Source organism: Rhamphochromis longiceps, linkage group LG4 (assembly GCF_057381845.1).
Source record: "Rhamphochromis longiceps isolate RC_006_pf linkage group LG4, R_longiceps_female_GT1.1, whole genome shotgun sequence".
In the NCBI taxonomy this organism is placed as follows: domain Eukaryota; kingdom Metazoa; phylum Chordata; class Actinopteri; order Cichliformes; family Cichlidae; genus Rhamphochromis; species Rhamphochromis longiceps.
The window spans coordinates 30,960,028-30,975,002 of NC_140560.1; the positions used below are offsets into that span (position 1 = coordinate 30,960,028).

General features: G+C 39.4%; 1 protein-coding gene across 4 annotated transcripts in view; it reads left to right on the forward strand.

Annotated features, from left to right (window-relative positions):
• ppp1r1b (protein phosphatase 1, regulatory (inhibitor) subunit 1B) overlaps window positions 1-14,975 on the forward strand; it is a 32,965-nt gene that overhangs the window by 3,986 nt on the left and 14,004 nt on the right. For 2 of the 4 annotated variants that reach the window (XM_085404472.1, XM_085404473.1), the window contains exon 1: window positions 5,973-6,399. The exons of the other annotated variants lie outside the window; for them this stretch is intronic. In XM_085404472.1, coding sequence (XP_085260598.1) covers window positions 6,286-6,399 — 114 coding nt within the window. In that variant the 5' untranslated portion in view covers window positions 5,973-6,285. Of the gene's footprint in view, window positions 1-5,972; window positions 6,400-14,975 lie in introns of those variants that run through there. 4 annotated transcript variants of the gene reach the window in all.

Below are 14,975 nucleotides of genomic sequence, written 5' to 3' on the forward strand. Positions count from 1 at the left end.
TGCTTTTTTACCAACACAGTTCCTTGTTCCCTTTTGTTTTTGACACGACTTCATTGAGATAACCAGAATGCATTTCGTGGTTGAAATGGTTGGGGTATCTTCTGCAGGGGGTCTAATGCACCTGTGAATTAGTTTCATAACAGGAAGGCTTTTGTCAGATGGCACAAGATGCTCTGTTTAGGAGCAGATAGAATTGCAGACCTTTTATCTGGGTTGGAGTGTCTCCACTGTGAGTACTTGTGTGCGTGAGTTTACAGTACACATGCCACACATTTTGTACAGGTTGTCCCTGCTGTCTGCTGGAGTTATTATAAAGCTCGCTGTTCTAAAGCAGCTAGTAAGATCTATCTTCAGAAGGTTTTTCCTGTGGTTTTGCCAAAACAGTGATTTAATGACAAGGCGGAAGCTAAATGAATAAACACTGTGAAGTGCAATAAAAATAGAGCTAGAGACATGCGAGTCTGCATATCGATGAGTTTAGACAGTGTCTGTAAATACACGCAGCAGCATCATGAGTAGAGCAAGTGACATAACTGATTTAATTAGAGCTACAAATAAATACTGACTTCCCCGGAGATATTCACTACAGGTAGGCCGGCACTAGTGTAACAGTGCACAAATTAAAAAATTAGATAGCTTAGTATCAGAGCATTAAAACATTTTTTCCCCTTTGAAGTAGTTTTATTTGTTAATCCCTTCATGCACAAATGAGTTCTGTAGAATATCTGTTTGCTTTCCAATTAGAGCAATTTGTTCTACTTGTCAGTGTGTCGGCAATGTGGAGTAATGTCGTTAATATGACAGGCGGTCGGGGGATTTTACAATGCCTGGCTGCTCTGATTTGAAAGCTTACCTGACAATTTGTCTCTGTAGTAATCCATACAACCAAAGCGGGAGGATGCTCCTGATTAGCATGTAATGTTTGAATACATTTTCCCTGTATAATGCACTGAAATAGTCAGCCTTGCGTATTCTACTGAACCAAACGGTTTCATCTTTTAACATAATTTCAGCTGCTTTCGTGGAACTGTACACAATGAGCTGGCAGAACAGAGCAGCAGCCAGTAACAGCAACATTAAATACTGTTAGATTTTCCTAGAAATAGAAGGAGTCGACTGAATTTAGAAAAAAAAAATCTGATTTACTAGTGCCCTAAATCTGATTTACTGGTGCTCTAATGTAATTTAGCTGGTATGTGCTTTGCATCATGTGCAGCATAATGATGGTGAATCTTCAGTAAAATATGAAATCATTTAGTTAGAGTGTTTAAAATGTGCTTTTATTATGAAGTATGAATTTTAAAGGGTTATTTTAAGTATCAATAACAGCACACTCTTTTCTGACCAGTTTTAATGATCGTTTATTATCATTTATTTTAAATCTCTTTTTTTATCGTATTTTACTTGATTTATAAACACTTTCTTTTTATTTGCTGCTCCTTTCTTCTCTAAATCCTGTCTTATTTTGCCCGAGAATTGTGATTGCTTTTCGAAGAACTACAGCGTTATCTGTAATTGAAGTTTCAGATCCCAGATGATCATCCTGTTTATGTTTACTGTGCCAGCATCACACTTGCTCATTCAGTCTGTGTGTTTTCTTTTTCTCTGTTTTTATTTATTCACTTTTACAAAAAACCCTCCAAGAACCAGAAATTTATTTTATTCCACTGTGGAGAACACAAGTGTGAGATCTCTACATCAAGCACCATTTACGCAATCTATATGACGTCTACTGTATTGTCAGTGGATATCCTGGGTTTTCTGATTTGTGGAATTTGGACTAACAGAGCACTTTCTTTTCAAAATGACAGAAATTGCAACTTTCATATTTTATGGCCAGAAGGGATGTTTAGTAATGAATTTTCATTCAGATATTATGATGCTAAAAATCAAATTGTCTGCAATTTGATAGTTTTAACTTAGTATTTCAGAAATGTATAGGAATTTTTACTCCTTCCAAAACAAAAAACTCACATTTTCAATTTATGTCCATACTTCAGGTAAAAGAGGACTGTGGAGGAAGTCATTATAGCAGGAAGGACATGGTTAATTTAGAGGTGGTATGTTATAGAAGAATTGTGTAATGTAAGGTTCTGATGCTTTTAAGCATTAGGATTTCTAAAAGGGAAAAAACAATATTTTTTTAATTCACAGTCATGCACATCATCTATCCTACTGAATATCCTGTTAATTTATATAATAAATAAACTATACGATAAAAGGGCATTAAACTATACCCCTACTGAAACTGGGTTGTTTTTCATGATGAAACCTGAAAACAGGATACTGCTGCCCACAACCACCAAGACAGGTGGTTGTGGGCAGCTGATCTGATTACATCAAAAAGAAAATAGGTAACCAGGTTTTAGAAAAAAAAAAGTCAGATTGCACAAACCAGAGAATGGTGCTCATCTCTAAAGGTAGCATTAAAACCTAAAACACTGAAAACATTGTTCAGCATGACTCAGTTATAGCAAATCTGTCTCCACGACTGAGTTTATACAGATTCTCCAGTATTAGGCAGCCCATCAAAGTCATAAATTATCAATTATCAATCAATTAAAATCAATTATCTTGATGTCTCTGATGAGGGGGAAAGAATAAAGTTCTCTGGAAGGTGAGACCTCTCTTAAACAGAGAGGCTGCCTGAATCTGCCCAAACGAATTCCTGTGACATGTTTCTAGCAACCACAATGCTAAAATTATTTAAAAAAAATCTAAATATCAAAACAATTCTTTCTTAGATGAAAACAATGTTGAAGACAAACATACATATCAGCTTTGGTGCTTTTTGGTGCATTTTTTTTTTAGCTTTATCTACTGACTGTGACATAGCGCAGTTGCAGATTTCCATCTTAGCCAGCTTCACTGTCAAGCAGGTCTCTTCAGCTACTAGTGCTAGCAGAGCTTTAAGTTCTTTCTGGGTTTATCACTTATCTTAAAATGGGTTTAAAATTTTTTGACAAAAAGATGAGCTAAGTCCTGTTTGCACTTGTCAACACTCATGATAAACAGATCCTTATTCTGAGTCAGCTTGGCAGATTTAATTCCTGTGAAGTGGGCAGCATGCTGGAATTTGCATCTGATTACAGCATTGATATAGTTTCTTCTCTCAAACCTGCCTCCCAACAGAACCCTGCAAAGAAACCTGTTACAGAGTTTCAGTAGGATTTAAAAATAGGCCACAAAATGGTCTGCACTGATATGTATTTATATTCAAATACCTAAGGAATATATTTAGTTTAGTCCAGATCCCGAATGCACCATCAGTATGAGAAGAGGGAAATGAGTGGTTTATTGAGTGATGCATGAACTCCATCTTTTGATACTTTGATATGTTTGTAGTATAAGCAAAAAGGGAGAATGACCTTAAACTTGTCACTTGTATTTTCTGTCTCTGTTTGATTAGGTTCAAATTATAAATGAGGCGTTAAATTACAGTGTTAGGTTTAGGTGCCGGTACCACTTCATTATGCTTGGGGGAAGCTTATAGTTTGACTATAAGTTGCTTCTAGTTTGAGGAAACAAAGTTGGAAACAAATTCCTTACATATGCTGTCCCAAAGGAATAGTGTGAAAAGCAGATGTGATGTTTTTCCTCTTTTTTTTCTTTCTTTACTAGCTTTAGCTTGATGGTATTTTTAGCTGTACGCAGCAGCGGCAGTTCCCCTTTCTTTTTAAATTGGGCAAAATTGCTCAGAACTATAAACAGTGTGGGAAATTAGTCTTACAAAACAACAGAAAACAAACAAACCTCTGAACGTGATCATCAGCCTCAAGTGTAGCTTACAACACAGGCTCACGACTCTTTGGATTATTGAAGTAAAAGTCATAATCCTACTTAGGTAATGGTGAAGAATTTTTAGTGGAGAAATGGATTAAGCTGCAAATTAAAACCTGAGTTCAGTAGATTACATGGATATTTGTTTGAAGTAAGATGCACCATTGGTCATGTCCATGCTGTCATCCAGTGCAAGTAGGCATTGGGTGGGACTCTTACACTAGAAGTAGGAGGACATATTTTAAGAGGGCCTTGTGCTATCTCATGCCCCATCATTGACAGACATTTGGTACTCAGTTACAGTAGCTGGACTTCTTTAAAGGTTGTGCCTCTTTTACCTATCTTTTAACTCTTTTTAGCAGTGTAGCATGAGAAAAAGGAGGATGTAAATGAAGTGAAACAAAACATTTAAAACGACTTCACTTGTAGGTTTTCAGGCACTGCACAAAAGAGAGGCCTCTTTGTCTTGCTGTTACTAATGGTACTGATCTGACAGAGGCTAATTAGAGCTTTCCTGTAATGGCAATATTATAGTTCTGAGGAATGCCTGCAAAGCATTCCTTCATATTTGTACAGAGACCAAGTTGAGTCCCAAATCTGTGTCTTATTTGCTATGACGAGAACAAAGGCACTGAAGTGCACCTGTATTTATTACATTTGGTCAAATGTGCCTTTCAAGCTCTAGTAAACCTCCCTGATATATAAAGTATGCTTCATGTCACTCTGCAATGGGGCTATCTTTTAAGCATAAAGAAAAATCTCTGTTTGATCATTGCCTCATTGTCGATTTGAACTACTCAATCTCTGGATTCATTAAAAGTTGGAATCTGTACCTTGTAGTAAACTAGACATTTACACAGACCCTTTTACACAGTCTTTATAAAATAAATAAATAAATACAATTGTGCAATCCCCCTGAACACACTACAAGTTATGCAACCACTCTGGAACAAAATCAAATAGCAGTGCATTACTGAAATTTCTTTAGAAGCACTCAGCAACATCTGAGACAATCTGTATGTACTCTATTTTTTCATAAACCTCAAATCGCGACCTTTTGGGACTTCATGTAGCAGATGAAGATAATAATCCACTAATGAGTTGCATCTTGCAGGCATGTGGAGGTGGTGCTTTGCTTTGAACAGAAGTGGCTTTGTAGCAGGGTCCAACACTCAGGCAAACCCTTGAAAATGCAATATGCATTCTGGCAAGTTCATTTTGTTCTTACCAGCAGGATAAACACTCAGTTTACTCTTTTTCTTTCAGACTCTGTAGATGCAGTCCCCAAGTGCCATATATACCTTGACCTTCTTTGTTATGGCCACAAAGTCCCTCCAGCCCCTTGTGCACTTCCTATTCCTCCTCCACTATCACCAACACTATAGCTGACTCCTTCATTCCAGCCTATGCCAAAGCCCAACTCTGTCCTGAGGCCAAATCCACTCCTCTCCACTGTCCAAATCCCTCTGCCATGTGAGTGAAATAACAGCAAGGCCCTGAAAATAACACTGACGCTGTCCTCTTTTCCCTGTATGTCACCACAATGTCTTCCCCCTCTCTCATTCTCACTTGTATCTTCTCCATGTTTGTCATCTAAAGATCACTATGTCCCATTCACTCTAAATCATACAAGCCAAGGTTGTGATAAGTTTTATCTTATTTGGCATACATTTACTTGTTTTTTTCACTGAGATCCAATCAAGCTTTTGACAGAAGGACATCCTGAGTATTTCTCTCTGACAATCGTGGTACTTTCCCTGACTGCTATCAGTCATATGGTCATAGCATTACATACAACACCGCCTGTAAATCCAGTAATGTCGGTGGCATCGGCTTAGCAGCAGGATCCCTCTGTACATTCCTCCTGCATACGGCACGTATCACTCTCCTCTTGTTTATCTCTCCTTGCACTCCCTGCCACCCTCATCTCCCATCATAAATCTCTCACATATAGAGGCCAAAAGAGGCTCAGCTGATGTGATGAGATTACTATTTTTTTCTGATTACAAATCAACTTCAGCTTAAATAGGTAGAAAAAAGCGTTGCCCACCCTCCACCCCTTGTCACGTCTTCTTTTCCCTCCTCCCCATTTACTGTGACTCCTCCCTCTCCCTGAATATCTCCACCTTCTTTTGGTCACTGGCCCCTCCCCTCCACTCTCTATCCACCCACTTCGCTCCCTCACAGCCAGATCTAAGGACATGCCTCATTCACTCCTGCTGCACAGGTTTAAAGGGACTGCAAACAGGGAAAGAGTGAAACCCAGAGAGGTGTAGGGGGATTTTAGCAGCTGCAGGAGAGCAAAAGAGGTGAAAAAAAGTCTTTTCACTTTTTCTAAGAGAGGTAGAAATAGAGAGAGATTGTGAAGGAGTGAAGCAAGAGAAAGAAGAAAAGTCTTCAGGACTGGGACTACCCAGGAGTGGGAGGTTCCTCTTGGAGGTTATAGAGATTTCCAGCTGCTTCCTCTCCTCTCTGCTGGGAGTCAGACCTCCAGGATCCAGAGCCATGGAGCCCTCTGTGTCACCCGAGGTCGAGGGGGAGCCCAAGGAGAGGAAGAAGATCCAGTTTGCTGTGCCAGCCAATGCACCCACCAACCTGGATCCACGGCAAGTGGAGATGGTGAGCAGGCGCTGGTCAGGTTACTGTATGGCCCATAAGGACAAGTTCTGTTTGTGTTTCTGAATATTCACTATTGGAGTTTAACAGATGAATTTCTCTTTGGTAGTTTCCCATCCAAATACCATTCCCTCATACAAATACAGAGGCCACATTGTTTGTTGGATTCTGTACATGCAATGGCAAAATTTCTCTCTTCACAGCATCTTCTCTCTGCAAGTTTTCTCTCTGCTTTGTGTCACTTTGACAGCTTTGCAATAGAAAGATAAATTTGATTGCTGTGTTAGACACTGTTGAGAAATTTTGATGACATTTCCCTCTCTTCGTTTTGGTTTCCTCTTGAGATTAGTGCCTTGTTGCTGCCTCATGTCATCCTGACCTGTTTAAAACTGTGACATCGATACAAAAGTCATTATCTTCTGTTTCACGCCAGCTTTGCTCCTTCTGTGACATTTTGTTTGTAAAAAACATATTTTAGTCCTTGGCTGTTTGGCACCTTCTCTGACCTTTGAGATAAGCTTTTGCTAGTAATATCCTTTAGTCCTCTTTTACCACAGCGCTATCTTATCACCGACTCAGCAATGCCTGCATTTTTCTGTGGAAGTTTTTATGCTCATTTTTCATGGGACAACTGAGATCTCTCCTTTTGGCGCTAATGTCGGTGGCTCTTATTTTAGATCTGGGATAAGTGGGCCAAAGTAGAAACTGTTTAGTATCTTAGAATGATCGAGGACAGCGACTCATTTCTCATGAGGGCTTGATGAGAGAAAGGTTGGGAGGACAAGTGTGAGATGTTCTATATGAAGGAAGGGAAAGAGACAAAGATACAAAGCCTGATCTTTACCTGTCTGGGGTCAGCTCCCATAGTGTCTGCCCCTGTTTCACTGCTTGCAAAATAGAGGCTTTTAATAAAGAACAGTGATCTCTGATAACACTTTGTCATTACCCTGGCTGATTGCACTTAACTTTCACGAGTTTATTTGGAGATTGTGCTGAATTTCCTCCATGTTTTTTGTCTTATCTCATGTTCTCATGTATCTCTGCTACAGGATACATTTTTAAAATGGAAAATTTTCACAGCACTTCATAAGACCTTTACTTAAAAATAAATATAAACACGTGCTGTCCTCCTTCCCCTCTAATTCTCTTTCTCCCTTATGCCCTGCCACCATGCTATGATCCTTATCACCTCTTCCAAGAAACCACAGGATACCAATCTGGCATATGTGGGCTACGCCCTCATTTAAAAAAAAAAAAAATCCTTATTTTATTGCTCAATATTCAAAGTACAATCACGTATTTTTAGGGTTATTTGCTGGCTTTATTCTCCCAGCCAGACCCTGGGCTTCACCTTCAAATAGGGAATGTGGGTTGAAACTTCTACGTCATATTAATACTACCACATCTTTTCAGTCAAGCTTCCATGTCAGGCTTCTAATTTATTTCCCCCTTCTAATTTGGTCTTTGTCTGTACTAGTTGGAGATTTGTTCTCACTAGTTCAGGATTTTGGTGTACTAGTTAAACAAAAACTCTTTAGTTACCTTTTCAGCAAGCACAAGCTGTATATAGAGGATGGACGTAGCTTCTGGGTATGAAAAGCCAGTAGTTAAGTGGCTTAAAGTTTATGGTCTAAATCTCTAGCTTGAAGTCTTATTTAATACAGCATGATGATCATTTTGTAAATTATGGCTGTATTTGGCGATAAATAGATAATAAACAGCATATGTTTTACGTCATGGCTACTTCATGAAAAGGTTGCTACCATTAGAGCCTGCAGTGTGTCAGTTTCTCAGTCAAGTATACTGTTCACTCAACAAAGCTGTTATTCAAAAGCTAAGAGGAAAGTTTGCTAAATACTCAGTTTGCAGTTTCAAAACAGACCTCAAAAACCAATGAGCAATGCCATAGTGGTTATGTCCTTCTTTCATAAACAGCTTACGTTAGCTCCAAGAGTCCATCTGTTACTAGTGATGCCCAGGTGGGCTGAATTTGTAACTCTTAAACTAAGTAATAGTTAACTAGTGATCTGCAAATTTTCTAACATGTTAATCTAATTATTATTATTAGAACTACTTAAGTACCAAGATTTTCAGCATTATGCCATTTGTGCATCAGCAACATAAAACCTTTTTGATGCTTTAGTGCCACTGATATGGATTCTGTTTCAAACAAGTTGGTTAGAAGTGCTGCTAGCTGACTTGTACATTTTTTGTAAATGACAAATTAGTGCAATGAAATCTTGAACCAGTTCTGGCAAGGCCAAAGAGCGGACTAGTGGGTAGAAAGTGTTGTGTGATGTGGAATAAATTCTCAAATGGCTTTCCCCATACAACCGTTTCAGAGGCATAGAATTAGAAAGCCTGGGGTCGGTGGTTTTATTTACTGTGCATGCAAATGGATGGATGCTGATAGTTAGAACAAGGAAGCAAATGAGCTGGTGGGGAGTATGAGAAACAGAGAGGGCATTCAGGAGAGAATGCGTGTTTATGTGTGTTTAAAAGCAGATAGCATCTACCAGTGGTGGATGGGATTCTCCAGGGACATGTGGGTGGGCAGGGGTAACAGTTAACGACACTCGTTTAATTCCCTTCTCCTCCCATAACAATTACTGTCGCCCACTAGTCCGACTTTGCTAATGAGTTGCAATACTATTCTTTGGAACTTGTTACACAACCGGTAACATCTTACTGTTTGTTGCAATGGCATTTAAACCCCAAAACCACTATTGACTGAACTGCCTTGTTACTATGGTGACAAGCTGTCCAACTATGTCATTGAAAGCACCCCCACAGTTGGCATCTAAAAGGTCAACTTTAATGGATAGTTCTGTATATGTGATAGGTTGTTTACATAGGTAGAATTTCATTTTTTGGAGGTAAATGTGTGTGAATGCTCTTTGGTGACGGTTCCAAGCCTCCCACGCATGGAAATGTTGCACATTTTGGGAGAATATAGCAGGTTTTGGAAATCCTTTAAAGGTGTAAGATGATTTTTTTTGAACATTTCTCACCTGCTTGTTTACTCCAGAGGAATGTTTTTGCATCTGCAAGAGCCATTATAAATAGAAGTCAAATAACACTAACATAAAACCGTCCCTAGTTGACCCAGTTTGCATGCAGATTGTCTTGGTTTTATTTTGTCACATTTTCAGACACTAATTAGTTGTTTCTTCTTCAGTATGTTGAAGGTTCATGAAATTTTGTTTGTGGCACTGCACTGAAAAATTATTTTATTGATATAAACGTTTAACCTGTATTTTTCAGATCACTCAGATAAATTAAGTCATTTCTATGTGTCATCCAGACTTTCTAATTCCACCCCTTCCATCTTTAACCTCCTGACATTGATACTCAGTGCTGGTGCTACCATCACCAGTTCTGCTTTGGTATCTTTTTGGAACTACCCTATTGCATCCATTGGAGTGTGACTGTGGGAATGCTAGGATAAAACCTTTTAAGCATAGGAAAAGGTGCTTTTATTAATGCGTGTGTGTGAAAGGGTGAGAAAGAGTGCTATATAAGAACCAGTCCATTTTACTGTTGGACTGATTTGAGAATCAAACATTATGTTCTGCAGAAGTTGGGAAGAAAATCCTGGGGGGCAGAATCTTTGAATCTACATGTGTTGGATTTTAATGTGATTGAATACCATAAAAATATATTTGTGTATTGAGGACACATTAAAAGCATAAGCACAGTCTTAGGTTTGAATCTAGACTGTGTGGTGTTTGCATGTTCTCCTCTTGTTTGTGTGTGTTATCTCTAGGTACTCCACCTTCCTCCCACATTTCAATCTAAATACATCTGCAGGCTGCTTCTGCAAATGATTACTTAATTTCTCATGGTAGCTCCTCACTTTAGCCCCAGCAGTTTTGTGGTGTTGCGCTGGTACCAGCTTTTGGGGCCAGTCTTTTTTTTAATGTTAATCAACGGATCTCAATCTGTTCTAGATTACGTACCAGCACCACATCGGAAAACAGGCACGATCTCCTTTATATGCTCTAAAAATACACAACTTTTAAAAGTCATTATTTTAGAATATTCTTCACATTAAGCGGTCAGGATTGACCCTGAAACATAACAGAGAGAGCACATGGCTGTGTTTACCATCACTAATGCCACTCCACAAAGGCACCAATCCTCCGTGCTTTGTAAATGATGTAAGGTAATGTGCATAATGGACAGAGATTAACGTCATGGCACAGCATCACTGATTCCCTTCAAGTCTGCCTCTCTGCCGCCTCAACAAGCAGATACATATCTCTGTGCTCTCCTCTTTCTTCACTCAGCCTGGTCCTGTTAGCTCATGCTGACCAGTTGAAGTGACAGGAAATGCATAACATGAAAGGGAATAACAAAGGCCTGGAAAGGGCATTTGGCAAAAGGCTTCTAACAGTAATCCAGTCCATATTAATCTATATTAAACGTCAAGGGTGTTATTGAGGGCATGATTTTCACTCACAGTTCCCTGATGACGATCTTCATACAATTCCTCATCCTCCCTAGCAAAGCCAACACCTATCGGCCCTCCAGTCCTCCCCTCATTCTTCCCAGTCCACTCTCTGGGTTAAACATCAAACAGTGACCTTTGGTGCAGTGAGTGTTTGCTGTCTAGGGGACTGTCAACATGCGCTCCCAGAAAGAACATCTTGCTGGATGCCACAAAGCATGCTGGGACTGGACAAGAGGGTGCAGTGATCTTTCCCTGCATGTGGAAAGCCAGGAATGCCACTGTGTTGGTTTTACTCACTCTTCCCAGTGACGCAGGCTGGTTCCTCTCCAGGCTGCCTGCCCGAAGCAATTTAATGATATTTGTGGTGGCAAAAAACTAATTGGTTAAGAAATTATTTTGAAAAGAAAAAAGAAAGATGAATTGCTTTGCTGAAACCACACATTATAATTGCAGTGTGGACACAATCAATGGGCTTCTGTCTACTGGGGTTACGTATGTATGTGTTCCTCCCTGTTTTTGACAGTTGGGGCATTTTGAGTAGTTAATGACTCTGGAGGCCAACATATTATTCATGGCCTCTATCTGTTTATAGCAGTTTTGTCCAAATTTTTATTTAATTATTTATGCTTTTTCTGCTTTTTTTTTTCTCCAAACAGAAACATAAAAAAGCAAAACAGTACAGCTTCTGTGTAAGAAAGCCATTACTGTGTTATTCTGAAAATCATGCTCTCTTAATGATGATATAACCCAAACAATTTATCACCTCCTCTTGGCTCCTGTGCTGTAGACCTGTGTAATGTGCAAACACTTAAAAAGTGTAAATATTGACTATGGGTAGAGTGATTTGCCACCTGATTACACAGTACATAGTGAGTTCAAAATATGCCATAATGCCCTCGGCAGCTCATGCATGTAAAACTCATAATGGAAGTTGCATGCTTGTAGTATTGCGGCACACTCCCTTAGACTTTCAACATTTTGGTCGATAAATCCCCCACTGTCTGCCAGTGCCATGTTCCAATCCAGTCACTAATTTTTCGCTTCAGGGATAATCTTTAATCAAACAGTGTCGGGCTGTGGCCAGGGAGTGAAAAGATACAGACTAGTGCATTCCCCTAATGTGCATTCGTGCATTTCCAAACACATATCCAAATTCTTGTCTAGCTGTAGCAGAGAAATCACAATGCACTGTGCAAGGATGTCTTTTAACCCTGCCCAGTACAGCAAAACAGTGGCCACATTTGTGATGAAAATTGAGGGATAGGATTAGAAGGGCAACAGTCGGGCAGCAGCAGGGACAGAAATCGAGGGTGGGGGATAAGAGATAGACAGGATCTGTGGGATGATCAGCGGTTGTCAGGATCTGAACCCTGCACTGCACCTTTTAGCTGGCTTTCCACCCCTCCTGATTTTGCTTTCAGGGTCAGTTGCTTTGTAGCTGGAGTCCCAGGACAGTCACACTGATATAAGCATATTCAGGGGACCACTGAAGCATGAATCAAAACAAATAGGATTGGTACCAATCCCTGTTTCATCAACACAGAGAAGACATAGCATTTTGTTATTGCTGCTCTATGAGTTGTAATCTCCGATTTTCAGGGCAGTAACTGAGACATTTTTTTTCCCAGCATTTATCTCCCTGCAACCTAATAAGCTTTGTACATGTTCAAGCTCTCAGTTATCTTCGGTGCATTTAGAAGGAAACCCCTAAAGCTAAAAGAAAGGATATGCAGAAAGATGACAGGAGATAGTCTGCTGGAAATGGAAACTAATATTTTGTAATGTCTCTTTTGTAACATGCTGTTCTGTGTAGATAGAGTTCAATTCCAGTAAATGGGTTACTTTAAGGAAGTAAATATTTAGAGCAAGCTTCTGCACATTTTTGTGGTATAACACAATAGGTTTTCTTTGAGAAACATAGATTATAGAAAATTATTTGAAGTAGCACTGTAGAGCTCCTCCAGATGCCACCTGGTTGTAGTTTTCAAGCTGTCATAGTACGATAAAAGCAAAAAGAAACAACAAAATAAATGGGGCACATGGGTAAGGAAATGCTGTTATATTTCACAGTAATATCATTTTTACTGAGATTATAGTAGGAATAGGAATAATAAAATAGGATTGTTGGTAACCTTTTCAGTAACTTCTATGTCATTTATCACGGGTGGTTACACGTGACTTTGCAGATGAGTAACTATAGCTGCTCTGCCCTCCATTTGTGCCAGCCTATTGACCTCTGCAACTGCAGAGGTCAATAGGCTGTCAGCTACATACTATGACACATCTGAATATGAGTGCATGAACAAAAGTGGAATTTTCCTGTGATTGTAGGCTGTTGGCAATGTTACTTTCTCTATGAAAGCTTTGATTGGCACCTTCCCAGTTGTGGGTTGTGGCCTGGCAGGGGGCTTCCTGACACTCATCAGCCAGTGGCGCAGTATTTGTACTGTGATGGTAAACCAGCAGTCTCTGGAACAACAAGCCAGCAGTTATCAGCAGCTAATTACATAAATGCTGGGGGGCACTGTGAGAGAGAGAAGAAAGAGTGGGGCGAGTGGATGGTTGTCTGAGTATGATGTAATTCTGCCAGTGGGTGCAGGGTAATTACATTTTCTATTTGAGGGTCATTGGAGAACCCCTCCAGATGCTATCTGCTGCCCATCTGTTTATCCAGTTAGCCGGTGGTGGGGCCAAAGGTCATTGCAAAAGTGTTATGTGAATGCTGAGAAGCAATATGGAGCAGCCTCTCTGACTTATGGGAATTCACCGATCTGACAGAGCTGCAGCTGGGGTTGAAATTTGCGTAGCCTTGTCCTTGACCCCCCTTGAAACAGCTGGAAACTCAACAAGCGGGTGTTTCTCAGTGCAACCTTTTTAAAGCCCGCCAGCATTATCTGCTAGTAATTTTAAATAGTAAATCTTAATAAATAAGAATTAAAGAAAAAAGACAGAAAGGAAGAAATCCAGTGTAAATATCCTCACAGACAAAACGTTATGCACAGTTCTTGCATAAAGAATAACATAGATAAAAAAAAATCACACATTAAATCTTTATGGCAGAAATGATAAAATAGTCAAAAAAACACATGCACACATACCCACACACACACACACACACACACACACACACACACACACACAAAAGGGATCATTTTTCACCTTACTGTATTATTGACTTCAAATTGCCAGACTGCACTTAGAGCACCACATGGGGTTCTTCCATTTGTTTTTAAGAGGCTATCTCCAGGGGCATGACTGAGAGAAAAGGGCAACATCATGGCTTTGTTTAAATTAGTTGCCCTTCAGACTTTATATTCAGCTGAACATCAAATATGACCAAGAGAAAGGGAAGCTAATATTTTTACAGATACATTTAAGGTTGTATGATAGGGTCGTGTAAAAACTTGCTAAAGATAATAAAAAGTCATTCGTCATGTCGAATGACCAGCGGATAAACTCTCAGGTTGGTAATAAATGTATTACATGTATAAGAACAAGCGTCATGTTAACAAGATAGCCGTACAGTAACTGTTATGCTTATTGTAGCTGTTAGCTAAAAACGGTAATTTAGCGTAGTTTGCCCTGAATTCAGCTTTGACAAACAAATATGATCGACTGTTTCTACTAGAATTCCAAAGTTGTCATCTTGTACCCTCTCAGAGTACCCCCTCTGTATGCTTGCAGAGACCCCTACAGTAGGGAAACATGCAAAACGGTGTCCAAACCTTTGTATTTTAGCTTTATTTATGTCTTACACAGCATCCAACTCTTTAGCTAACTTAATAACTTTAGCTAAAGTGAATAGTTAGTCTAATTCATTAGTGCAGCATTACTGGATCACCTCTGTTTGAAGTGATATAATGTGATATACAACTATCACTGTGTTTAACTACCATAATAATTCTTAGGGTACTGAGTGCATGCTTAATTAATAAATTTTTTTTAAACACACTGCTCCATTACTATGTTTGACAGGCTGAAGTTGTTGGGTCACCTCCTAAATCGACCATCTTTTACAGGTGTTTTGTGCCAGAAATGGAGTGTCCACTGAAGACTGAAGATACTGAATCTCTACGCCTTGCCATTGATCCCTCTTGTGCCTTCATCTAGACAAGAGACATTAACT